This window comes from Bombina bombina, chromosome 1 (genome assembly GCF_027579735.1).
Source record: "Bombina bombina isolate aBomBom1 chromosome 1, aBomBom1.pri, whole genome shotgun sequence".
Lineage (NCBI taxonomy): Eukaryota > Metazoa > Chordata > Amphibia > Anura > Bombinatoridae > Bombina > Bombina bombina.
This window is the reverse complement of record NC_069499.1, coordinates 616536597-616562163: the sequence shown is the minus strand read 5'-3', so window position 1 is coordinate 616562163 and position 25567 is coordinate 616536597. Positions and strand designations below refer to the sequence as shown.

General features: G+C 38.3%; 1 protein-coding gene across 5 annotated transcripts in view; it reads left to right on the top strand.

Moving 5' to 3' along the window:
• Window positions 1-25567, top strand: part of VSIG4 (V-set and immunoglobulin domain containing 4) — a 256225-nt gene that overhangs the window by 119955 nt on the left and 110703 nt on the right. For 4 of the 5 annotated variants that reach the window (XR_008400142.1, XM_053699010.1, XM_053699013.1 and 1 more), the window contains 2 exons: window positions 11365-11496; window positions 11953-12078. Coding sequence is in view for 4 of the 5 variants with exons in the window: in XM_053699010.1 (XP_053554985.1) it covers window positions 11365-11496; window positions 11953-12078 (258 nt within the window). In the remaining variant the exon portion in view is untranslated. The remainder of the gene's footprint in view (window positions 1-11364; window positions 11497-11952; window positions 12079-25567) is intronic. The other variant, XM_053699011.1, reaches the window with a different exon arrangement.

Sequence of the window (25567 nt, the reverse complement as noted above, 5' to 3'; positions counted from 1 at the left end):
GTCTTAACTAGAATGTACATTATAGACAGAGCTCTAAGTTGATCATACATGGTGATATACTGATATGGTATGTAGACTATCTTCCAAACTATCTAAATAACATTGATACTGAACAGTAGTGGGTAATGATGTAATATAAAATAAAAACATTGCATGGCAGTCAATATCATAGCTCAAGTAGTTATGAGGTTTAAGTCACCAGGCTCAACCAATACCATCTCTCAGTCTAGATCATAATCAACACAGTACATATACTCAGCAATAGGTATGCAAAGAAAGAAGAGGTTATAGTATCAAGGGTGGTGTACACATATGATCTGAGCTGAGTTACAGGCAGGCAATTTAAACATATAGTGCAATCCCCCCTGTCTACAAATAAGAGAGCATAACAAAGTATTGTACTAATGTGAGGTACTCCTAGTTTTGGCTAATGTGAATGACAGAAGTTGGGCTATATGCACTGTACTAACAACAAACAGATGTGGCAGTTAATATGTATGAGCAGGAGCTAGTTCTCTAGTGGGGATCCGACATTGTGTCTTCATAAATAGATTGCCAATCTAAATATAGAGGAAAACTCCAGGTAACTGTAGCATTAGGTGTCCCATGTGCAATACAGCTGCTCCGGTGGCCATAACTTTCTCTTTTATGTCTTATTCATCCCGTTTGCATGTGCGCAAACCCTCCTGATTTCAGATGTGAGCAGCCAGCCCGGGGAACCCAGGAAAAACAATGGCACCAAGTCCAGGGCATCTGCCTACCATGAAAGTGTCCCCAGCCAGGCCGCCGCAACATAGCCGCATGACTTTCCGCAGAGGGACGCGCAGTTGACAGAGCACAAACACCGATCTGTCCCACAGGGCCTGCGCCCGCCCGCAAAAGTTCACACCAAGTCGCTCCCCTTATGTTTATGCCGCTCATGGTGACAGAAGTTAGGTAGGGCTCTTGCTTGATGTCTGCACTCACCGGCATCTGCAGCGGAAGGTCCCGCTGTGGATCTGCAGACACTGTGTCCCGCTTCGGCTCCTGTGTAGTCTTCTGTACTTCAGCAGAGGTGATGTGGCACGAACGTGTCTCTTGAATTTTTTCAGTGAGAGCATCAAGTCTCTCACACATTCTCTGGCCATATTCTTCTATTAGCTCTCTGATATCAGAATACAACACATGTATCTCCATAATGGGTAGTTATAGATCCTCAACCAAAATGGCGCCTCGGTGCGTGACAGGGAGCTCTGTTACAGATTTTTCAGCCCAGAACTGGATGTACGGCCACCAATATTCTAATCACATATCCCAGGCTTCTTCCTGGGTCACCATCCTCCAACACAAGCTGAATAGTTTATTCTTATCGAGGGTAAAGCTTAGTTTTTAACGGTTAGGGTCTGGAGCTCTTAACAATGCGTCTTCTAGCCTTGGCGGTTAGCCCCGCCCCCCCCTTTTTTCTTTTTTTAACTATCAAGTAAAAACCAGGCCGGGGGGGGGGGGGAGGGAAGAGAAAAAAAAAAACCAAAAGGAAAAAAGAGAAAAAGAGTATGTACATTCAATATTAATATCAATAAAACAAAAAAAACATAGCATGGACAATATCAATAATTTGTCTTTAAACATTCCTTATAACTTATCTCGCCAGCACTGCATAGACCTATTAGTAAGAATAATCATTCTCCCAAAGTATTCCTATCTGAATTAAGAGCCTGATCTGGGATACCTTTGCAGCTACTAATAAACTTTTTAACTTCATCTATCTGATTAAAAATATGCCTTGTGCAAGAGTCCATGAGGCCCACCCTTTTTTATGGTGGTTATGATTTTATTATATAAAGCACAATTATTTCCAAATTCCTTTGTTGATGCTTTATTACTCCTTTCTTTATCACCCCACTACTTGGCTATTCGTTAAACTGAATTGTGGGTGTGGTGAGGGGTGTATTTATAGGCATTTTGAGGTTTGGAAAACTTTGCCCCTCCTGGTAGGATTGTATATCCCATACGTCACTAGCTCATGGACTCTTGCCAATATGAAAGAAATTAATTTATCAGGTAAGTTCTTACATAAATTATGTTTTTTGTTGTCTCTAACACTAACTATTACTGCGACACTAATTCCACCAGTATTAACCAATTCAATTTGTTATTGAGAGTAGAAAACTTATGTTAACTTTTGATACGCTTATTTAATTAATCATGTGATTATGCATTTCCCAATAAAACATGGACGATAATTGACTTATTTGGTGCTTATTAGAAGTTGGAGTATTTTGTGGAAGAAAGAGCAGAAATGTTGTAAGAGTTATTTTTGCATTTGCTTTTCAACTATAAACATCATCTCCTGGAGTAGTTGTTTGTGTGTTAAACATGACGCAAAATAATGTATTAACAAATAAAGTTATACTCTTTGGAAATCAAAATATATTATGTAATATCTCTTTTGTTCTCTTTTATCCCTATATGTTTAACAGCATCTACTAGTGAAAGAAGATCATCCCTTTCACTCAAAGGATATAGATCATTTCTTGGGAGAAATACTCTTGGCACTCTTATGCGTCTTTGTTGATGCACATCTACTTGTGCAGCCTGTTGCTGGTTTATTAATCTCTTCCTTCTGCGTCAAAAAAGTGAGGGACTGTGTTCCTTTCTTTCATTCCTGTATAAATAATAACTTGTTCCATTGCTTTGTAATGAACTCTACAACAGAGGGACAAAGATGAAACATAACCTATAAGTAGGGTAACATCTCCCTACTTGATTTTATTTAGTAATAAGGGCAGATCTTAATATATATTTTTTTTTTCACAAAAGGTTAAAGGAACATGAAACATTTTTATTAGACTTCATGATTCAGATGGTTCATTAATATCCTCTTTCCGCATCATAAAAGTATTGCAAATTTAAAAATATTCTGCATGTCTGCGACGACAAACAGCATAGAACAAAACCTTTTCAGACTCCCATTGATTTCTATGGCGTTCGCAGCCTCAGAGGTGGCAGTTTGAACGATTGGTACGCTACATCGCAAAAGATGCGCGCTTACCTGTTCAATGTTTGATAAATTGGTAAGAGGGTCAAATAGAGTTAAATGTGAATGCGGATCAATTCATCATACGCTCGAATAGAGTCGAATGTGAAGACGGATAATCAATATTACGCTCGAATAACGCAAGCATCGATTTGCATCGGATTGATCTTGCGGGATCGTATATTATGTCAAACATTTCAACTTTGATGCTGTGTTAACTAGGACAGATAAACTTGGCGTCTAATTTGTCGTGGAATTCCAGCGCATTCACATATGAAGCTTTGATAAATCGGCCCCTTTGTCTGCTAATGGCAATCTTTAGTCTATAGCGAATGTTTTATTATCACACCTCTATAGCATTTTGTCAACAACTTTAAGAGTAGGATAATAAGCTTTTTGAATCATGTACTGTTTTACAAAGACCTCAAAGCATGCAACTGTCTCAAAGTTCAGGACCACAAAAAGCATTAAAATGGTCAGCACAGCACATACAAACCCAAGTACTCAGGTCATCCATACAATATCACCAGTTACTGCAACAGGTGACAAATTAGAGCAGTTCACATACATTGATCATTTATCTCCATTATCAATGGGTAATACTTCTTCAGCGTCTTATTCATAATGCCCGTTCTGTTACAAATACCAAGCCACATACAGTGTTATTTGTTATTTATTTTGTTACAAATAATTTATGTAGACATTGGGTACCATTTATCAAAGCACTTCAGTGCAGATTCACTCATACAAATATTGCATAGTCCAGTAAAGGCTTCAAATGCTGCAGCTATTTTGTGGACTATTAATCCTTTTAAAAAATTACTTGTGAAAGCACCTTTCCTTTAGAGAACATAATTTTTTAAGAATTTATTTACACTAATTGTCTGTAAAAAGTATTTGTTGTTCTGTGTAAAATGGCAAGTCAGATATTATGCAACAAAGTAGATGTTTGGATGCTTCTTTTTAATTGTAATTATTACATAGAGAAATTAAAATCACTGGAAAATCACAGGTGCAAACAGGAACCTGTCCTCTGGTGCCTAAATGCTAAATGTATTAAGTGACGTTTTCTGCATATAGCTCACATGCTGACGTGCTCTAGTCTAGAGCCTGGCGCCAAACATATGGTTGAAAATGACGAGGCTAAACATTGTCATGTGCAGATTGCATTCTAAATAGGGTCTCTAAAATGGTACAAGGTAAAAAAAAAAGCCTAAAAGGAAATACTTCATGACCACAATGCTTACATCCCAACATTCCCAGATGCTTTCTGGTGCAGGGAAATAAAGGGGGACTTGAAGGCTGTGACCCACTGGTGTTTTGTGTGTGGAGAGACAACAAGATGGGCGATTTTGTATGTCACTGGTGAGGTTGGACAGAGTTAGGGCAAGTTGTAGACAAATCTGAGGCAGTCCCTGGAAACTAGGATATTTGTCCGAATGGGGGAAGTTGCAAGAGGGACAGTGAGCAGAGAAGTGAAGCTTAAAGGGACATTAAACCAAATTTTTTTCTTTCATGATTCAGATAGATAATAAAATTTTAAGCAACATTCCAATTTTCTTCTATAATATAATTTGCTTTATTCTTTAGATATCCTTTATCAAAGAATCTGCAATGCACATGGGTGAGCCAATCATACAAGGCATCTATGTGCAGCCACCAATCAGCAGCTACTGAGCCTATCTAGATATGTTTATCAGCAACGAATATCAAGAGAATTAATAATTAGATAATAGAAGTACATTAGAAAGTTGTTTAAATGGCGTGCTCTTTCTAAACCATGAAAGAAAAAATGTGGGTTTCATGTCCCTTTAAATGTTTGATGCTTCAGTAGGAGAGCTCAATGGACTTTTCAGTTCTTATTTTTTTAAATTTGGCAAGTCAGGCACAAATATATATTTCTTTCATGTAATTAGCAAGAGTCCATGAGCTAGTGACGTATGGGATATACATTCCTACCAGGAGGGGCAAAGTTTCCAACACCTCAAAATGCCTACAAATACACCCCTCACCACACCCACAAATCAGTTTTACAAACTTTGCCTCCTATGGAGGTGGTGAAGTAAGTTTGTGCTAGATTCTACGTTGATATGCGCTCCTCAGCAGGTTGGAGCCCGGTTTTCCTCTCAGCGTGCAGTGAATGTCAGAGGGATGTGAGGAGAGTATTGCCTATTTTGAATGCAGTGATCTCCTTCTACGAGGTCTATTTCATAGGTTCTCTGTTATCGGTCGTAGAGATTCATCTCTTACCTCCCTTTTCAGATCGACGATATACTCTTATATATATACCATTACCTCTGCTGATTTTCGTTTCAGTACTGGTTTGGCTTCCTACAAACATGTAGATGAGTGTCCTGGGGTAAGTAAGTCTTATTTTCTGTGACACTCTAAGCTATGGTTGGGCACTTTTTTAATAAAGTTCTAAATATATGTATTCAAACATTTATTTGCCTTGACTCAGGATGTTCAACATTCCTTATTTTCAGACAGTCAGTTTCATATTTGGGATAATGCACTTGAATCAATTATTTTTCTTACCTTAAAAATTTGACTTTTTTCCCTGTGGGCTGTTAGGCTTGCGGGGGCTGAAAAAGCTTCATTTTATTGCGTCATTCTTGGCGCGGACTTCTTTGGCGCAAAAAATGTCGGCGTTCCGGAAGTGGCGTCATTTTTGGCGCCAAAAGCATTTAGGCGCCAAATAATGTGGGCGTCTTATTTGGCGCTAAAAAAAATATGGGCGTCGTTTTTGTCTCCACATTATTTAAGTCTCATTTTTCTTTGCTTCTGGTTGCTAGAAGCTTGTTCCTTGCCATTTTTTCCCATTCTTGAAACTGTCATTTAAGGAATTTGATCAATTTTGCTTTATATGTTCTTTTTTCTCTTACATATTGCAAGATGTCTCACGTTGCATCTGAGTCAGAAGATACTTCAGGAAAATCGCTGTCTGGTGCTGGAACTACCAAAGCTAAGTGTATCTGCTGTAAACTTTTGGTAGCTATTCCTCCAGCTGTTGTTTGTATTAATTGTCATGACAAACTTGTTAATGCAGATAATATTTCCTTTAGTAATGTACCATTACCTGTTGCAGTTCCATCAACATCTAATGTTCAGAATGTTCCTGATAACATAAGAGATTTTGTTTCTGAATCCATCAAGAAGGCTATGTCTGTTATTCCTCCTTCTAGTAAACATAAAAAATCTTTTAAAACTTCTCTTTATACAGATGAATTTTTAAATGAACATCATCATTCTGATTCTAATGACTCTTCTGGTTCAGAGGATTCTGTCTCAGAGGTTGATGCTGATAAATCTTCATATTTATTTAAAATGGAATTTATTCGTTCTTTACTTAAAGAAGTACTAATTGCTTTAGAAATTGAGGATTCTGGTCCTCTTGATACTAAATCTAAACGTTTAGATAAGGTCTTTAAATCTCCTGTGGTTATTCCAGAAGTTTTTCCTGTTCCTGGTTCTATTTCTGAAGTAATTTCCAGAGAATTGAATAATTTGGGTAATTCATTTACTCCTTCTAAACGTTTTAAGCAATTATATCCTGTGCCGTCTGACAGATTAGAATTTTGGGACAAAATCCCTAAAGTTGATGGGGCTATTTCTACCCTTGCTAAACGTACTACTATTCCTACGTCAGATGGTACTTCCTTTAAGGATCCTTTAGATAGGAAAATTGAATCCTTTCTAAGAAAAGCTTATCTGTGTTCAGGTAATCTTCTTAGACCTGTTATATCATTGGCTGATGTTGCTGCAGCTTCAACTTTTTGGTTGGAAACTTTAGCGCAACAAGTAACAGATCATGATTCTCATAATATTATTATTCTTCTTCAACATGCTAATAGTTTTATCTGTGATGCCATTTTTGATATTATCAGAGTTGATGTCAGGTTTATGTCTCTAGCTATTTTAGCTAGAAGAGCTTTATGGCTTAAAACTTGGAATGCTGATATGTCTTCTAAATCGACTCTACTTTCCATTTCTTTCCAGGGTAACAAATTATTTGGTTCTCAGTTGGATTCTATTATCTCAACTGTTACTGGTGGGAAAGGAACTTTTTTACCACAGGATAAAAAATCTAAGGGTAAAAACAGGGCTAATAATCGTTTTCGTTCCTTTCGTTTCAACAAAGAACAAAAGCCTGATCCTTCATCCTCAGGAGCAGTTTCAGTTTGGAAACCATCTCCAGTCTGGAATAAATCCAAGCCTTCTAGAAAAGCAAAGCCAGCTTCTAAGTCCACATGAAGGTGCGGCCCTCATTCCAGCTCAGCTGGTAGGGGGCAGGTTACGTTTTTTCAAAGAAATTTGGATCAATTCTGTTCACAATCTTTGGATTCAGAACATTGTTTCAGAAGGGTACAGAATTGGTTTCAAGATAAGACCTCCTGCAAAGAGATTTTTTCTTTCCCGTGTCCCAGTAAATCCAGTGAAAGCTCAAGCATTTCTGAAATGTGTTTCAGATCTAGAGTTGGCTGGAGTAATTATGCCAGTTCCAGTTCTGGAACAGGGGCTGGGGTTTTATTCGAATCTCTTCATTGTACCAAAGAAGGAGAATTCCTTCAGACCAGTTCTGGATCTAAAAATATTGAATCGTTATGTAAGGATAACAACGTTCAAAATGGTAACTGTAAGGACTATCTTGCCTTTTGTTCAACAAGGGCATTATATGTCCACAATAGATTTACAGGATGCATATCTGCATATTCCGATTCATCCAGATCATTATCAGTTCCTGAGATTCTCTTTTCTGGACAAGCATTACCAGTTTGTGGCTCTGCCGTTTGGCCTAGCTACAGCTCCAAGAATTTTTACAAAGGTTCTCGGTGCCCTTCTGTCTGTAATCAGAGAACAGGGTATTGTGGTATTTCCTTATTTGGACGATATCTTGGTACTTGCTCAGTCTTTACATTTAGCAGAATCTCATACGAATCGACTTGTGTTGTTTCTTCAAGATCATGGTTGGAGGATCAATTCACTAAAAAGTTCATTGACTCCTCAGACAAGGGTAACCTTTTTGGGTTTCCAGATAGATTCAGTGTCCATGACTCTGTCTTTGACAGACAAGAGACGTCTAAAATTGATTTCAGCTTGTTGAAACCTTCAGTCACAATCATTCCCTTCGGTAGCCTTATGCATGGAAATTCTAGGTCTTATGACTGCTGCATCGGACGTGATCCCCTTAGCTCGTTTTCACATGGGACCTCTTCAGCTCTGTATGCTGAATCAATGGTGCAGGGATTACACAAAGATATCTCAATTAATATCTTTAAAACCGATTGTACGACACTCTCTAACGTGGTGGACAGATCACCATCGTTTAATTCAGGGGGCTTCTTTTGTTCTTCCGACCTGGACTGTAATTTCAACAGATGCAAGTCTTACAGGTTGGGGAGCTGTGTGGGGATCTCTGATGGCACAAGGAGTTTGGGAATCTCAGGAGGTGAGATTACCGATCAATATTTTGGAACTCCGTGCAATTTTCAGAGCTCTTCAGTCTTGGCCTCTTCTGAAGAGAGAATCGTTCATTTGTTTTCAGACAGACAATGTCACAACTGTGGCATACATCAATCATCAAGGAGGGACTCACAGTCCTCTGGCTATGAAAGAAGTATCTCAAATTCTGGTTTGGGCGGAATCCAGCTCCTGTCTAATCTCTGCGGTTCATATCCCAGGTATAGACAATTGGGAAGCGGATTATCTCAGTCGCCAAACGTTGCATCCGGGCGAATGGTCTTCAGATTGTTCAAATGTGGGAGCTTCCAGAAATAGATCTGATGGCGTCTCATCTAAACAAGAAACTTCCCAGGTATCTGTCCAGATCCCGGGATCCTCAGGCGGAAGCAGTGGATGCATTATCACTTCCTTGGAAGTATCATCCTGCCTATATCTTTCCGCCTCAAGTTCTTCTTCCAAGAGTAATCTCCAAGATTCTGAAGGAATGCTCGTTTGTTCTGCTGGTAGCTCCGGCATGGCCTCACAGGTTTTGGTATGCGGATCTTGTCCGGATGGCCTCTTGCCATCCGTGGACTCTTCCGCTAAGACCAGACCTTCTGTCGCAAGGTCTTTTTTTCCATCAGGATCTCAAATCCTTAAATTTAAAGGTATGGAGATTGAACGCTTGATTCTTGGTCAAAGAGGTTTCTCTGACTCTGTGATTAATACTATGTTACAGGCTCGTAAATCTGTATTTAGAGAGATATATTATAGAGTCTGGAAGACTTATATTTCTTGGTGTCTTTCTCATAATTTTTCTTGGCATTCTTTTAGAATTCCGAGAATTTTACAGTTTCTTCAGGATGGTTTAGATAAAGGTTTATCCGCAAGTTCTTTGAAAGGACAAATCTCTGCTCTTTCTGTTCTTTTTCACAGAAAGATTGCTAATCTTCCTGATATTCATTGTTTTGTACAAGCTTTGGTTCGTATAAAACCTGTCATTAAGTCAATTTCTCCTCCTTGGAGTTTGAATTTGGTTCTGGGGGCTCTTCAAGCTCCTCCTTTTGAACCCATGCATTCATTGGACATTAAATTACTTTCTTGGAAAGTTTTGTTCCTTTTGGCGATCTCTTCTGCCAGAAGAGTCTCTGAATTATCTGCTCTTTCTTGTGAGTCTCCTTTTCTGATTTTTCATCAGGATAAGGCGGTGTTGCGAACTTCTTTTGAATTTTTACCTAAGGTTGTGAATTCCAACAACATTAGTAGAGAAATTGTGGTTCCCTCATTATGTCCTAATCCTAAGAATTCTAAGGAGAAATCGTTGCATTCTTTGGATGTTGTTAGAGCTTTGAAATATTATGTTGAAGCTACTAAGTCTTTCCGAAAGACTTCTAGTCTATTTGTTATCTTTTCTGGTTCTAGAAAAGGCCAGAAAGCTTCTGCCGTTTCTTTGGCATCTTGGTTGAAATCTTTAATTCATCATGCCTATGTCAAGTCGGGTAAAACCCCGCCTCAAAGGATTACAGCTCATTCTACTAGGTCAGTTTCTACTTCCTGGGCGTTTAAGAATGAAGCTTCGGTTGATCAGATTTGCAAAGCAGCAACTTGGTCCTCTTTGCATACTTTTACTAAATTCTACCATTTTGATGTATTTTCTTCTTCTGAAGCAGTTTTTGGTAGAAAAGTACTTCAGGCAGCGGTTTCAGTTTGAATCTTCTGTTTATGTTTTTCATTAAACTTTATTTTGGGTGTGGATTATTTTCAGCAGGAATTGGCTGTCTTTATTTTATCCCTCCCTCTCTAGTGACTCTTGCGTGGAAAGATCCACATCTTGGGTAGTCATTATCCCATACGTCACTAGCTCATGGACTCTTGCTAATTACATGAAAGAAAACATAATTTATGTAAGAACTTACCTGATAAATTCATTTCTTTCATATTAGCAAGAGTCCATGAGGCCCGCCCTTTTTTTGTGGTGGTTATGATTTTTTTGTATAAAGCACAATTATTCCAATTCCTTATTTTATATGCTTTTTTTTCTTATCACCCCACTTCTTGGCTATTCGTTAAACTGATTTGTGGGTGTGGTGAGGGGTGTATTTGTAGGCATTTTGAGGTTTGGGAAACTTTGCCCCTCCTGGTAGGAATGTATATCCCATACGTCACTAGCTCATGGACTCTTGCTAATATGAAAGAAATGAATTTATCAGGTAAGTTCTTACATAAATTATGTTTTTTAGAGCGCCTATGAAACTTCAGCATATTATTGACTTCAGGACACTTTTAGGTTATGATTATGTATTGTGTAGATTTGACACATTTTAATAAATTGGCATACAGCAATCAGTCACATTTCTCATTTGAGCCAGACATATATAAACCCTACATACAGCCAGTATTCTAATCATTATCTTGCAGGATTCTGGGAGAATATACCTGTAACTGTCCCTATTGTCAGGAAAATCAACTACAGAGAACATCAAGCAAACCATCAAATCATAGCCAAGCAGAATTACCAAAGTAATCCTTATAATAGTATCAGTTACTAATATACCATTTAGTTGCATTTGTGAGGGGGCAATGTTGGTCATTATTAAAGCACTACCAATTATCAACAACAGTGTCAGCGACCAAACATCTTGGCTTTATCCATGACAAGAAGAGAGGTAATTGGGTGGGCAGAGAGTGATAAACACATCTCTAGCTTATTGGTGGGCAGTGACACACCTCAAAACCATAAAAACAAAAATACTTTTTTTCCAACACAATGCCGTATTTCAGACTCAACAAAGAAAAATAACTGTGTCCATTTACTCCTTCCTCTGTATCTTTAAATAATTCCTATTTGGTAATATTGCTAAATGTAGCCAATAAATATGCTGAATGCATCATGCACTGTTTTACAGAGACCTCACAGGATGCAGGTGTCCCAACTGTCCAAAAGTTCAGGACCACAAAAAGCAGTAAAATGTTCAGCACAGCACAGACAAGCACAAGTACTCAGGTTATCCATACAACAGGGCTAGTTACTACAACAGGTAACAATTTGGAGTGGATTACTAGCAGAGAGACTTTCCCACAGCTCATTTTTGCTACAAATACAATTAGATTTTGCTTGCTTCATTCAGTATAATCTGTTATTTCTTTGAATGCTTTTTGGGATATTTTCAATAATGCCCATTATAAGATCAATAGGGAATGCATCAACTTAATATGCAGCATGTATCATATGCTGTTTTACAAAGACCTTGCAGAATGCAGCTGCCCCCACTGCCACTACGTTCAGAACCACAAAAAGCTGTAAAATGACCAGCACAGCACAGACAAGTACCCAGGTTATCCAACGACCAGTTACAGCAACAAGTAATAATTTGTTACACATGGCTCATTTGTTGTTCCATTCTTATTTTTCAGCATCTTCCATTCTTCAGCATCTTCTTAATAATACCTGTTTTGATACAAAAAGGCTATATTCTTTGTATATTGTTTTACAGATGTGTTAATAGTCAACAAGTTCAGAACCACAGCGATCAGCAAAGGACCAACAAGCACAAGTAGTCAGGTCACCTATACAACAGAACCATTTAACAACATGCCAGGAAACAGTGCTGCGGCAACAGGTAATAAATAATATTGAGTGGTTCAGTTACATGAGATACTTTTTCAACAGTAAAATCACAGAGTGCTTTGTGATCATGGGTGGTTAAACATCCTATCTTAGAATTATGAAAGTATTTAGGGCTTTAAAACGTGTTTGCAATGAACACAGAAAGAAGAGGGTTTTTCATTGGTATATTACATGATGAAGTGAAAAATCTCATACAGGTCAGACAGGTCCATGATATCCCCAAGAGTATAAAGATCCCTAAATAAACATTATTTTTGCCTGGTTAAATCTCAATTGCCTAGATTTAGAGTTGGGCGGTAGCCGTCAAAATCAGCGTTAGAGGCTCCTAACGCTGGTTTTGGGCTACCGCAGGTATTTAGAGTCAGTCATTAAAGGGTCTAACGCTCACTTTCCAGCCGCGACTTTTCCATACCGCAGATCCCCTTACGTCATTTGCTTATCCTATCTTTTCAATGGGATCTTTCTAACGCCGGTATTTAGAGTCGCGTCTGAAGTGAGCGTTAGAATTCTAACGACAAAACTCCAGCCGCAGAAAATAGTCAGTAGTTAAGAGCTTTCTGGGCTAACGCCGGTTTATAAAGCTCTTAACTACTGTGCTCTAAAGTACACTAACACCCATAAACTACCTATGTACCCCTAATCCGAGGTCCCCCCACATCGCCGCCACTCTATTAAAATTTTTTAACCCCTAATCTGCCCTCAACGTCGCCTCCACCTGCCTACACTTATTAACCCCTAATCTGCCGAGCGGACCGCACCGCTACTATAATAAAGTTATTAACCCCTAATCTGCCTCACTCCCGCCTCAATAACCCTATAATAAATAGTATTAACCCCTAATCTGCCCTCCCTAACATCGCCGACACCTAACTTCAATTACTAACCCCTAATCTGCCGACCGAATCTCGCCGCTACTGTAATAAATGGATTAACCCCTAAAGCTAAGTCTAACCCTAACCCTAACACCCCCCTAAATTAAATATAATTTAAATCTAACGAAATAAATTAACACTTATTAAATAAATTATTCCTATTTAAAGCTAAATACTTACCTGTAAAATAAACCCTAATATAGCTACAATATAAATTATAATTATGTTATAGCTATTTTAGGATTTATATTTATTTTACAGGTAACTTTGTATTTATTTTAACCAGGTACAATAGCTATTAAATAGTTAAGAACTATTTAATAGCTAAAATAGTTAAAATAATTACAAAATGACCTGTAAAATAAATCCTAACCTAAGTTACAATTAAGCCTAACACTACACTATCAATAAATAATTTAAATAAAATACCTACAATTATCTACAATTAAACCTAACACTACACTATCAATAAATTAATTACATGTAATACCTACAAATAAATACAATTACATTAACTAATTAAAGTACAAAAAATAAAAAAGAACTAAGTTACAAAAAATAAAAAAATATTTACAAACATTAGAAAAATATTACAACAATTTTAAACTAATTACACCTACTCTAAGCCCCTTAATAAAATAACAAAGACCCCCAAAATAAAAAAATGTCCTACCCTATTCTAAATTATAAAAGTTCAAAGCTCTTTTACCTTACCAGCCCTGAACAGGGCCCTTTGCGTGGCATGCCCCAAAGAATTCAGCTCTTTTGCCTGTAAAAAAATAACATACAATACCCCCCCAATATTACAACCCACCACCCACATACCCCTAATCTAACCCAAACCCCCCTTAAATAAACCTAACACTAAGCCCCTGAAGATCTTCCTACCTTATCTTCAGCATACCAGGTATCACCGATCGTTCCAGGCTCCAAAATCTTCATCCAAGCCCAAGCGGGGGCAGGCGATCCATAATCCGGCGGCTGAAGAAGTCCAGAAGAGGCTCCGAAGTCTTCATCCTATCCGGGAAGAAGAGGCGATCCAGACCGGCAACCATCTTGATCCAAGCGGCATCTTCTATCTTCATCCGATGACGACCGGCTCCATCTTGAAGACCTCCACCGCGGACCCATCTTCTTCTTCCGACGACTTCCCGACGAATGATGGTTCCTTTAAGGGACGTCATCCAAGATGGCGTCCCTCGAATTCCGATTGGCTGATAGGATTCTATCAGCCAATCGGAATTAAGGTAGGAATATTCTGATTGGCTGATGGAATCAGCCAATCAGAATCAAGTTCAATCCGATTGGCTGATCCAATCAGCCAATCAGATTGAGCTCGCATTCTATTGGCTGATCGGAACAGCCAATAGAATGCAAGCTCAATCTGATTGGCTCATTCGGCGAGTAGGCGTCGGTTGAAGAGGTTGGATCCGCGTCGGTTGGAAAGAAGATGGCTCCGCTCCGCTCCAGAAGAAAGAAGATTGAAGATGCTGCTTGATAGAAGACTTCATCCCGATGATGGACTTCTGACTTCAGCCCGATGATGGAGTTCTTCAGCCGCCGCTTGGATCCAGACTTCAGCCCGAGGATGGACGTCACTCTTCAGCCCCCCGCTTGGGCTTGGATCAACACTTCCGAGGCTTGGATCAAGACTTCCGAGGACGGATTTGTGAACCTGGTATGGTGAAGATAAGGTAGGAAGATCTTCAGGGGCTTACTGTTAGGTTTATTTAAGGGGGGTTTGGGTTAGATTAGGGGTATGTGGGTGGTGGGTTGTACTGTCGGGGGGGGGGGTATTGTATGTTTTTTTTACAGGCAAAAGAGCTGAATTCTTTGGGGCATGCCCCGCAAAGGGCCCTGTTCAGGGCTGGTAAGGTAAAAGAGCTTTGAACTTTTTTAATTTAGAATAGGGTAGGGCATTTTTTTTATTTTGGGGGGCTTTGTTATTTTATTAGGGGGCTTAGAGTAGGTGTAATTAGTTTAAAATTGTTGTAATATTTTTCTAATGTTTGTAAATATTTTTTTATTTTTTGTAACTTAGTTCTTTTTTATTTTTTGTACTTTAGTTAGTTTATTTAATTGTATTTATTTGTAGATATTGTATTTAATTAATGTATTGATAGTGTAGTGTTAGGTTTAATTTAGATAATTGTAGGTATTTTATTTAATTAATTTATTGATAGTGTAGTGTTAGGTTTAATTGTAACTTAGGTTAGGATTTATTTTACAGGTAATTTTGTAATTATTTTAACTATTTTAGCTATTAAATAGTTCTTAACTATTTAATAGCTATTGTACCTGGTTAAAATAAATACAAAGTTGCCTGTAAAATAAATATAAATCCTAAAATAGCTATAATATAATTATAATTTATATTGTAGCTATATTAGGGTTTATTTTACAGGTAAGTATTTAGCTTTAAATAGGAATAATTTATTTAATAAGAGTTAATTAATTTCGTTAGATTAAAATTATATTTAATTTAGGGGGGTGTTAGGGTTAGGGTTAGAATTAGCTTTAGGGGTTAATACATTTATTAGAATAGCGGTGAGCTCCAGTCGGCAGATTAGGGGTTAATGTTTGAAGTTAGGTGTCGGCGATGTTAGGGAGGGCAGATTAGGGGTTAATACTATTTATTATAGGGTTATTGAGGCGGGAGTGAGGTGGATTAGGGGTAAATAACTTTATTATAATAGCGGCGCGGTCCGGTTGGCAGATTAGGGGTTAATAAGTGTAGGCAGGTGGAGGTGACGTTGTAGGGGGAAGATTAGGGGTTAATTAATATAATATAGGGGTCGGCGGTGTTAGGGGCAGCAGATTAGCGGTACATAGGGATAATGTAAGTAGCGGCGGTTTACGGAGCGGCAGATTAGGGGTTAAAAAAAATATGCAGGTGTCAGCGATAGCGGGGGTGGCAGAATAGGGGTTAATAAGTGTAAGGTTAGGGGTGTTTAGACTCGGGGTACATGTTAGGGTGTTAGGTGCAGACGTAGGAAGTGTTTCCCCATAGAAAACAATGGGTCTGCGTTAGGAGCTGAACGTGGCTTTTTTGCAGGTGTTAGGTTTTTTCAGCTCAAACTGCCCCATTGTTTTCTATGGGGATATCGTGCACGAGCACGTTTTTTAAGCTGGCCGCGTCCGTAAGCACCACTGGTATCTAGAGTTGCAGTGGCGTTAAATTATGCTCTACGCTCCTTTTTTGGAGCCTAACGCACTGAAAACCGAGCCATTCTGTGAACTCTAAATACCAGAGGTATTTAAAAGGTGCGTGGGAAAAAAAGCACGCGTAGATAATGCACCCCTTTGGCCGCAGAACTCTAAATCTAGGCGTATGTCTTTTCACTGGGTTTAACAAAAATATACAATCTGGATATTAGAAATGTGACTATCTTATATTTGGTGAACCAGTCAGTACATCTGGTAATTTATATAACTTCTGGCCTACTATTTGATCCAGTTATAACAATTTCAGTCATTCATTAGGGTTTTCAGGTGCAAAGTTTTAAGCTAAACCATCCATGATTTCCACTGACTATCCCAAAAAATAGTGCAAAAATAATGTACATTTATTTAGTGTCCATTATTTTAAGTTTACTGAGTAGCTGATAAATTTTGAAAGAAAGTTAATGGCTCATTCTTTTAAACATGAACCAGTGGCAGCTTGTGGGTTACTCAAATGGGAGTTCACTGCCCTAGGAATAAACTTATACCGGTTAGCTCCATGCCATGCAGCCTGAGTATAAAATGTAAACTTGTCGAGGAACGCCTACCTGCTTCTGTCAATGGTGAGCCTCATGCCTATCCAGCCAGGGGAGGGCTGGCAGCCTTAGGCCTGGGGGACATGTCCAGCAAACACAGGCAACAGTGAATTTTGCCACCCCACCAATAAAAAAATCATCACACATACACACACATACACATATATACACATATTTACACACACATACACAAATATATGCACACATAAACATATACACACACACATATATACACAGACACACACATATATATATACAATAACTTCTATGCTCAAAGGGTCTACAAATTAGAGACAAAATCACTACTCTGTTGTAGCTAATTACAGAACCAAAGGGAAGCATGGCAGTAAAAAGAATAAAGCGTTTCAGTTTTAAAAGTGATAACTATATAATATATTAGGTTTCTCTGGGTCTGGTGGAGGTCCCTGCAACTTGCTCTCAGTTGTTCCAAATAAATGTGTCCCTTTTGTATACATCAGTAAAGTAAAGTGCCAGAGGAGTGCTGTGCCATGCTTTTAAAATGCACACACACACAGACACACACACTGTCACCAACCTGGTGACAAAATTAAATAAAACAAAACTATAGTTCAAAATGTAATGGATTTGTGAGTTTTAAGTCCCTTTAAAATCTGTAATCTCTGACCTGAGTTAATGCTATGATGACTGACGCAGCGTCCACTTTGCTATATGACCGGCAGCGAGTATTATAAGCAGACGAAGACCAACAGGATAGGAACAGTTCAGGAACGTGATGACATAACTGCGCGCATGCGCAGATCATCTGGTCGCAGATTTCGCAATGATAACGGCTCTCACTCACACAGCAAAATCTGTGCGATTAAGCAGGTTAAGGCCTGGGTTGGGGGCGGCGCTGTAGGCACTTAGAAATAAGTGAAGAGGACTTGAAGCCTATACTTCTATCAATCGTGTGGTGCGATAGATAGAAGTAAAAAGGGCATATTTTTTTTACAAAACCGTACCAGACTGGAACCTTTGTGGCTGAATAAATATAATTTTCCAATAGGGGGCTATTGGAATAATTATATTTATTCAGCCAAAAAGTTTTGTTTTTTCCCTCTCTTTAGGGGGTTCACGTGCGCCTATGCTCCTATAGAGGAGCCTCCACTGACATGACCGGATAGAAGTGCCACTGTTTATCATGCTGTAGACCAAGGGCCAGTGCTACCATAGAGGCAGACTAGATGACCGGCTAAAGGCGCCCAAGCAGGGGGACACACATATTCAGTGCTTGACAATTTTTAAAAAAATGTTTGAATTTACTTTTGTAATGCTTAATTTGAGCCAGGACCATGCTAAGGCGGCACTACAGTAGACAAAGCAGTAGTGTAAAATATTTACAGATTAGTTTACATTTTTTAAGCTGCTATTTCTCCTTACACATCTGCCCTGGCCTCTCTTAAGAGCCTGCATTCTTTAGTGCTCACTGTACTGAACACGGGCATTTAGAGAAAGAATTGAGCAGTAGTGAAAGGAGAAATAACAGCATTAAATATGTAAAATAATACATAAATATTGTACACTACTGCTATGCCAGCACTTATAGAGCTCAAAGTCGCCTCTCCCCTGTGTGTTACTTCTGCTGTGTTTGTAAATAAAGATCTCCCCAGGCTGTCAATGCAGGGGAGGGGGAGTGCTGGGCATCAAAGGCTGAATTCAGCTACACTATGAGCGGGCTGCTATGCTTTAGACTGATGGTTTATACCGCTTTCTCTTGCCATATATTATTTTTTTTTACTTTTGTGTTTTCCTATGTGACAGACAGCCGGTATTTTTGTTAGCGTTGCCACCTGTCCAGTAATGATCTAGGCAGTTCAGGTTTCCATTTGTGTGTCCAGGCTTGAAGCTGAGTCAGACCCAGACATGCAAATGTCCAGGTTTGGTGGGAAACAGCCACAGCTAAAAAGTTGACATTGTGCATTTGTAACACACTGCACATGCCTATCGTTATTTATCTCTTGCTTGTGTGTCTTTGTGTGCGAGTGTGTCTGTGTGTAAATGTCATTATGTGTGATAGTGTGTGTGTCTTTGTGTTTGTCAGTGTCTTTCTGTGTGTGTGTCTGTTTGACAAACTGAGTGTATTTGTGTGTGTGTGAGAGAGAATGTGTGTTAGTGTGTGAGAGTGTCTGTGTGTGTGAGAGCATTACTGTCTTTGTGTGTGTGTGTCTGTATGTGAGAGAGAGAAATAGTATGTGTAAGAGTGAGCGTGTGTGAGTGTAAATATCTATGTGCAAGTTTGTGATAATGTGCTATTATACATAGTGGACACGATTACAAGTTGCACGTTATTACTTTTAGCAATCAATTATTATGCAGCCATTAAAAGTATTGAAAAATCGTGATTGCACACCTATATTCGCCTTTTACGCAACAATCCTTTCCGTGCTTGAAGAGTTGTTGTTAACAGTTTTGTGCAACATAAAAGTTTCACGAAACCCTTCAAAAATGCATTACAAAATACAGTTACACTCATATTTACACTGTTTAATAAAAATTATTTTAAAAAAAATATTGTATTCAAAAGTTATAAGTGCTCAAAGATAGGAGATCTTGGGTGTTAGAAAAAAAAAGCAGACGCAGGGATTTTACATTGACAATCATACACATACATAGAGAAAAACGGATTTATATGTATAGAGATGTTTAACTATGGAGATAATGAAACGATTTTACATTACAATCGTATGCACATTAAACAATATCTCAAAGGGATTTTCAAAGAGATATTCGCATATAGATTTTGAGATATCTAGACATATATATATATATATATTCATATTCGTATACATATCTCGCAGTAAATAGATATATCAGTCCAAAAATTGTCACATATATAGAAGAATATTTATTTATAAATAAATAGAACATATTCCGTTGCGAAAACATTTTCACAATATGAAATATTCACATTTTTTATGTACACTTTTCAAGGAGAATACATCATGGGCTTTGCGCAACATATTAGGATTTTTTTTTCTATTTGTCTTCTCCATTAACTTCTATGGGGAATACGTGAACACACACGCAATTTGGATGTTTGCATTACGCGGCTTAACAAGCGCGCAAAATAAGTTATTTTGCAACTTGTAATAGCTGTGCAACCCCAAATGCGAAAAAGCCATAACGTGTGTGGTGTATAGGCAACTGATTTGCTGCGCGACTTGTAATCATGCCCAGTGTGTGCTGTGCACTACACAACAATGTTTGCGTTTGGCCTGAACTAATGGTGGCAACCCTAATTTTTGTCTGTCCCTGAAGAGTTTCTGCATAAGGGGCAAGATTACATATGCGGTGTCGCCCGCAAAAGCCGAGATGCTGGTTTTTACGCGGTTTTGGTATCACATATACGGAGTAGCATACAAGTTATGCGCGTATATATTTTACCAGTTGCCCACATTTTTTTCTCCCATAAACTAACATAAAACTGGCGTCACCATTCAGTATCATATATTCATTGCAAGGACTTGCAATAGGTTGAGCTTGTAGGTCATAATCAGATCTTATTACTTTATCACATTATATATGTATATGTATGTTAAAAGGCACATGAATGGAATAAAAAATATGATCAAAAAAAGGGAAATATAAAACAGTAAAATAGGGAATAGCAATATCATTAGACACCTGTATTTAAACCGTAGTGTTAAGAGGGATGCACAGACAATCAATTTCCAAATAGCTGAGTGTCAGCTCACACAATCCACTCAATTATATGGGAGCCATAAATGGCTATAGTGTCATGAGTTACATGTATTCTATATTCCAACTCTTAACCATCCAATGTAGTGGTCAAATTATTAGCCACTAGTTTTTATATTAGCACACAAGCTAAGGTCTTTATATAAAATTCATAATAGATCTATAAAGGTTAAAAAATTGGAAACCTCAATATATTTAGTAAAATGTAGTGGAAATAACACAGACAAGTGGGGTTATCTGATCTAAATCTGTGTGAGGTCTGGATAGTGCATAAATAACTAAAGCCCTTAGGGATGCAGGATTCAAGCGGGAAAATCCAGTATGCTTCCCTTTTCAAAAGGAGTTTTGAAATATCGCCTCCTCGCTAAGAAGCTTTAACTTTTACTATAACCATCCATCTCAGAGTGGCACTAGAGCTTTCATGCACATTAATGAAATGTTTTGTCATATCAGAGCAGGGATCAGACCTTTTAATGTCTGACAAAATGTTGTCTAATCCTTTCTCTGACCTCTCTAGAGGTACATCCAACATAATGGGGCCTAGTTATCAAGCCGTCAACCTCAAATACGCTGGAATTCCGCAGCGTATTTGTGGCGAGGCTGATTCGCCTTAGTTATCAAAGGCTAGAGACCGGCAAAAGTAGAATTTTGTGACGTAAACTTCGATCCGCCGGAACAGCCAATAGAATGCGAGCTCAATCTGATTGGCTGATTGGACCAGCCAATCGGATTGAACTTTAATCTGATTGGCTGATTCAATCAGCCAATCAGATTTTTCCTACCTTAATTCCGATTGGCTGATAGAATCCTAGCAGCCAATCGGAATTGAAGGGACGCCATCTTGGATGACGTCCCTTAAAGGAGCCTTCATTCGTCGGTAGTCCGTCGGGAAAAAAGGATGTTCCGCGTCGGCGGGATGAAGATTGAAGACCCCGCTTGGAAGATGACATCGCCCGGATAGAAGACTTCTTCAGCACCTCTTGGAAGATGACATCGCCCGGATGGAAGACTTCTTCAGCGCCGCTTGGAGGATCACTTCATCGGATGGAAGATTTCTTCAGCGCCCCTTGGAGGATAACTTCTGCCGCTCCGGGTCTCCTCTTCGGTTCCATCGCTGCTCGGCTGAGTGAAGACGACTCAAGGTAGGATGATCTTCAGGGGATTAGTGTTAGCTTATTTTAAGGGGGGTTTGGGTTAGATTAGGGGTATGTGGGTGGTGGGTTTTAATGTTGGGGGGGGGTTGTATTTTTCTTTTACAGGCAAAAGAGCTGAATTCTTTGGGGCATGCCCCACAAATGGCCCTTTTAAGGGCTGGTAAGGTTAAAGAGCTTTGAACTTTTTTAATTTAGAATAGGGTAGGGCATTTTTTTATTTTGGGGGGTTTGTTATTTTATTAGGGGGCTTAGATTAGGTGTAAGTAGCTTAAAATTGTTGTAATATTTTTAAAATGTTTGTAACTTATTTTTTGTAACTTAGCTTTTTTTATTTTTTGTACTTTAGTTAGTTTATGTAATTGTATTTAATTGTAGTTATTTGTAGGTAATTTATTTAATTAATTTAATGATAGTGTAGTGTTAGGTTTAATTGTAACTTAGGTTAGGATTTATTTTACATGTAATTTTGTATTTCTTTTAGCTAGGTAGTTATTAAATAGTTAATAACTATTTAATAACTATTCGAACTAGCTAAAATAAATACAAAGTTACCTGTAAAATAAATATAAATCCTAAGATAGCTACAATGTAATTATTAATTATATTGTAGCTATCTTAGGGTTTATTTTACAGGTAAGTATTTAGTTTTAAATAGGAATAATTTATTTAAGTATAGTGTAGTGTTAGGTGTAATTGTAACTTAGGTTAGTTTTTTATTTTACAGGTTAATTTCTCTTTATTTTAGCTAGGTAAGCTATTAAATAGTTAATAACTATTTAATAGCTATTGTACCTAGTTAAAATAAATTGAAATTTGCCTGTAAAATAAAAATAAATCCTAAGATAGCTACAATATAATTATTATTTATATTGTAGCTATATTAGGGTTATTTTAAAGGTAAGTATTTAGTTTTAAATAGGATTAATTTAGTTCATAATAGAAATATTATTTAGATTTATTTAATTAATATTTAAGTTAGGGGGGTGTTAGGGTTAGTGTTAGACTTAGGTTTAGGGGTTAATAATTTTATTACAGTGGCGGCGGTGTAGTGGGGGGCAGGATAGGGGTTAATAAATTTATTATATGTGGCGACGGTGTAGGGGGGGCAGGATAGGGGTTAATAAATTTAATATAGGTTGCGGCGGGGTCAGGGAGCGGTGGTTTAGGGGTTAAACTATTTATTTAGTTGCGGCGAGGTGCGGGATCAGCAGCGTAGGGGTTAATAACTTTATTATAGAGTGCGACGGTATAGGGGGGCAGGATAGGGGTTATTAGGTATAATGTAGGTGGCAGCGGTGTCCGGGAGCGGTGGTTTAGGGGTTATACATTTATAAGAGTTGCGGCGGGGTCTAGGAGTGGCGGTTTAGGGGTTAATACATTTATAAGAGTTGTGGCGGGGTCTAGGAGTGGCGATTTAGGGGTTAGTAACTTTATTGAGTTGCGAGAGGCTCCGGGGGCGCCGGTATAGGGGGTAGAACAGTGTAGTTAGTGTGGGTGCTTAGTGACAGGCTAGCAAGAAAGCTGTAAAAAAACCCGAAGAGCAGCGAGATCGGATGAGTGATAACTCTCACAGTCCGCTGCTCATCCCCCGTACTTCGTGTGCGGCTTTTTGACAGATTTTTTGATAACTTAGGCGACTTTTTGCAGGTCCGCGGCGGCGATGTGAGGCGAGCTTAGGCGGGCGTATTGGGCCGGCGAAGGCAGAAAAAGTAGAAACGTTGATAACTACCCCCCATAGTCTCTTAGTACAAGTACACCATATAAGATAGATCACATTCTTTGATCTGCAGTTGACACATGATGTCAACGTGTAGTTTTTCCCAGTTGAAAAAGATTCAAAAGAGTCCCCTCTCTGTATAAAGCTGCAGAGAATACATGCACTATAACCACACCTGTACATACCCTTGGAGTCGAGCCAAGAGCTGGTAGCACCTTGTATGGGGAGTTTACTGGACAAGACACAATTACATTGCACCCTTTTTCTATTGTTTTTACCAAACCATCATTGGCCAGAAGCATAGGTAGGTTCTTCCGTATGATCTTGCATATGTCTTCATAATCTGATGAATACTGTGTGACGAATGTCACTGGTTCCAATCTTTTTGATTCAGAATTGGTTCGGTGATGTTTTGGTTTGTCCAATAGTAAGGTTTTTCTGTCCAGTTGGTCAACTTCCATTCTAGCCCTCTGTATTACATCCCCCCTATAGCCTCGCTGTGTCAGTCTATTAGCCAGGTCCTCACTTTGTGTTTCATATTCAGCATAATAAACTGCCCTTTCGCGATTGAATAGGGAACTCTGCAGGGATGGTTACTTTTACCATGGAGTAGGGTATAACCTGAAATGGGTTTTCTGAAAATAGTAGTCTCTACCTTTTGTTTAGATGTATCAGATTGTAACACTAGATCAAGAAAATTTATTGTAATTTTGTTAGTCTTGTAAGTGAACTTTAGGCCCCATTCATTGTCATTCAGGAATTGTACAAATAGATCAATAGTGGATACTTCACCCAACCATACCAGTATGAGGTCCTCAATATAACAATGATATAGTTTAATGTATTGAGAACAGGGACTACTATCGTCATAGTTTGGGTAAGCTCCCACCAACCCATTGTTAAGTTAGCATATGACGGAGTCATGTAGTGCCTTGTAGTTGTAATAAAACCTGTCCTCAAATTTAAAGTAGTTATGCGTTAGTAAAAATTGTGCTATCTCAAGTACATATTAAGACCCTTACGGGTGATTAGCCGTGCTTTACAAGTACCCAATACAATACAATACATATTGGATGAAGTTCTCACTGAAATCAGTTCCTGTTTCTAGGAAGTATTTAATTGCTTGAATCCCCATGTTGTGAGGGATAGAAGAATACAGGGATACTAAGTCTATAGTTAACCACTGAAAATTCTCTTTTCATATAAATTTATCAAAAATGTATTTATACAATGTGTGCAATATGTCAGAATATGTGTAAGTAAATGTACAAATTTACTCAATCCACCAATGTGACCTAACTATTTATTCTGTTTGCACCTCTCTCTCTTTCTACTCTCACTAATCCTCCACTCCCGGGCCATGTGTTGTAGCTCAACGAACAATCCAAGCACATGCAAGAAAATGGTGGTTGCGCAGGGGTTTATATAGGGATTTTGAATAGCGTAATTATGTCGCTTTTTTTGTTTAATTCCGGTTTTGTTTTTACGTGTGTTATTCTCATTTGCATAAAACTACTCTTTATTGACACTTTACGCTGACATAATACTGTCGTAAGTTACTTGCGACGACAGAAATATGAATTTGCGCACATTTCTGAAGATCGCCAGTTTGTCCTACTTACACCAGTCTAGCATCTGACGACACTGTATATGTGATACCCCGATGTGCGAGATGAAATTACGTTGTTGGAAAAAAATGTATGTATCCTACACTACTAGGAGATAGCTGGTGATTGTTGCCTGCACACATTTGTCTCTTGTGATTGGCTCACTAGGTGTGGTCATCTAGCTCTCAGTAGTGCATAGCTGATCTTTCTGCAAAGGAAAAGAAATAGAAGCAAATTTGCTAAGGTAAATTGGAAATATGTTTAAAATTACCTGCCCTAAGGCCTCCCCAAGATGCCAGATTTTGAGGATTACTTTGGATGAGAGTAGATAAAATAGCCATGTTTACTAATCAGCTGATTTCTCCTGTTCTCCAGTTCATGTATCCTTAAAATCTGACCTGTTAGGGAGATTTATTCTATCTAAGTAAGTATAGTTAGAGCTTATTTAAAGGGACATGAAACACATTTTTTTTTGTTTCATGATTCAGATAGAGAATACAATTTAAAAAAAAAAATCTAATTTGCTCCTATTATCATATTTGCTCCGTTCTAGACAGGTAGCGGGCAGATGCCTGAAACACTACATGACAGGAAATAGTGCTGCCATCTAGTGGTCTTGCTAATGTATAACATTGTTGCAAAACTGCTGTCAT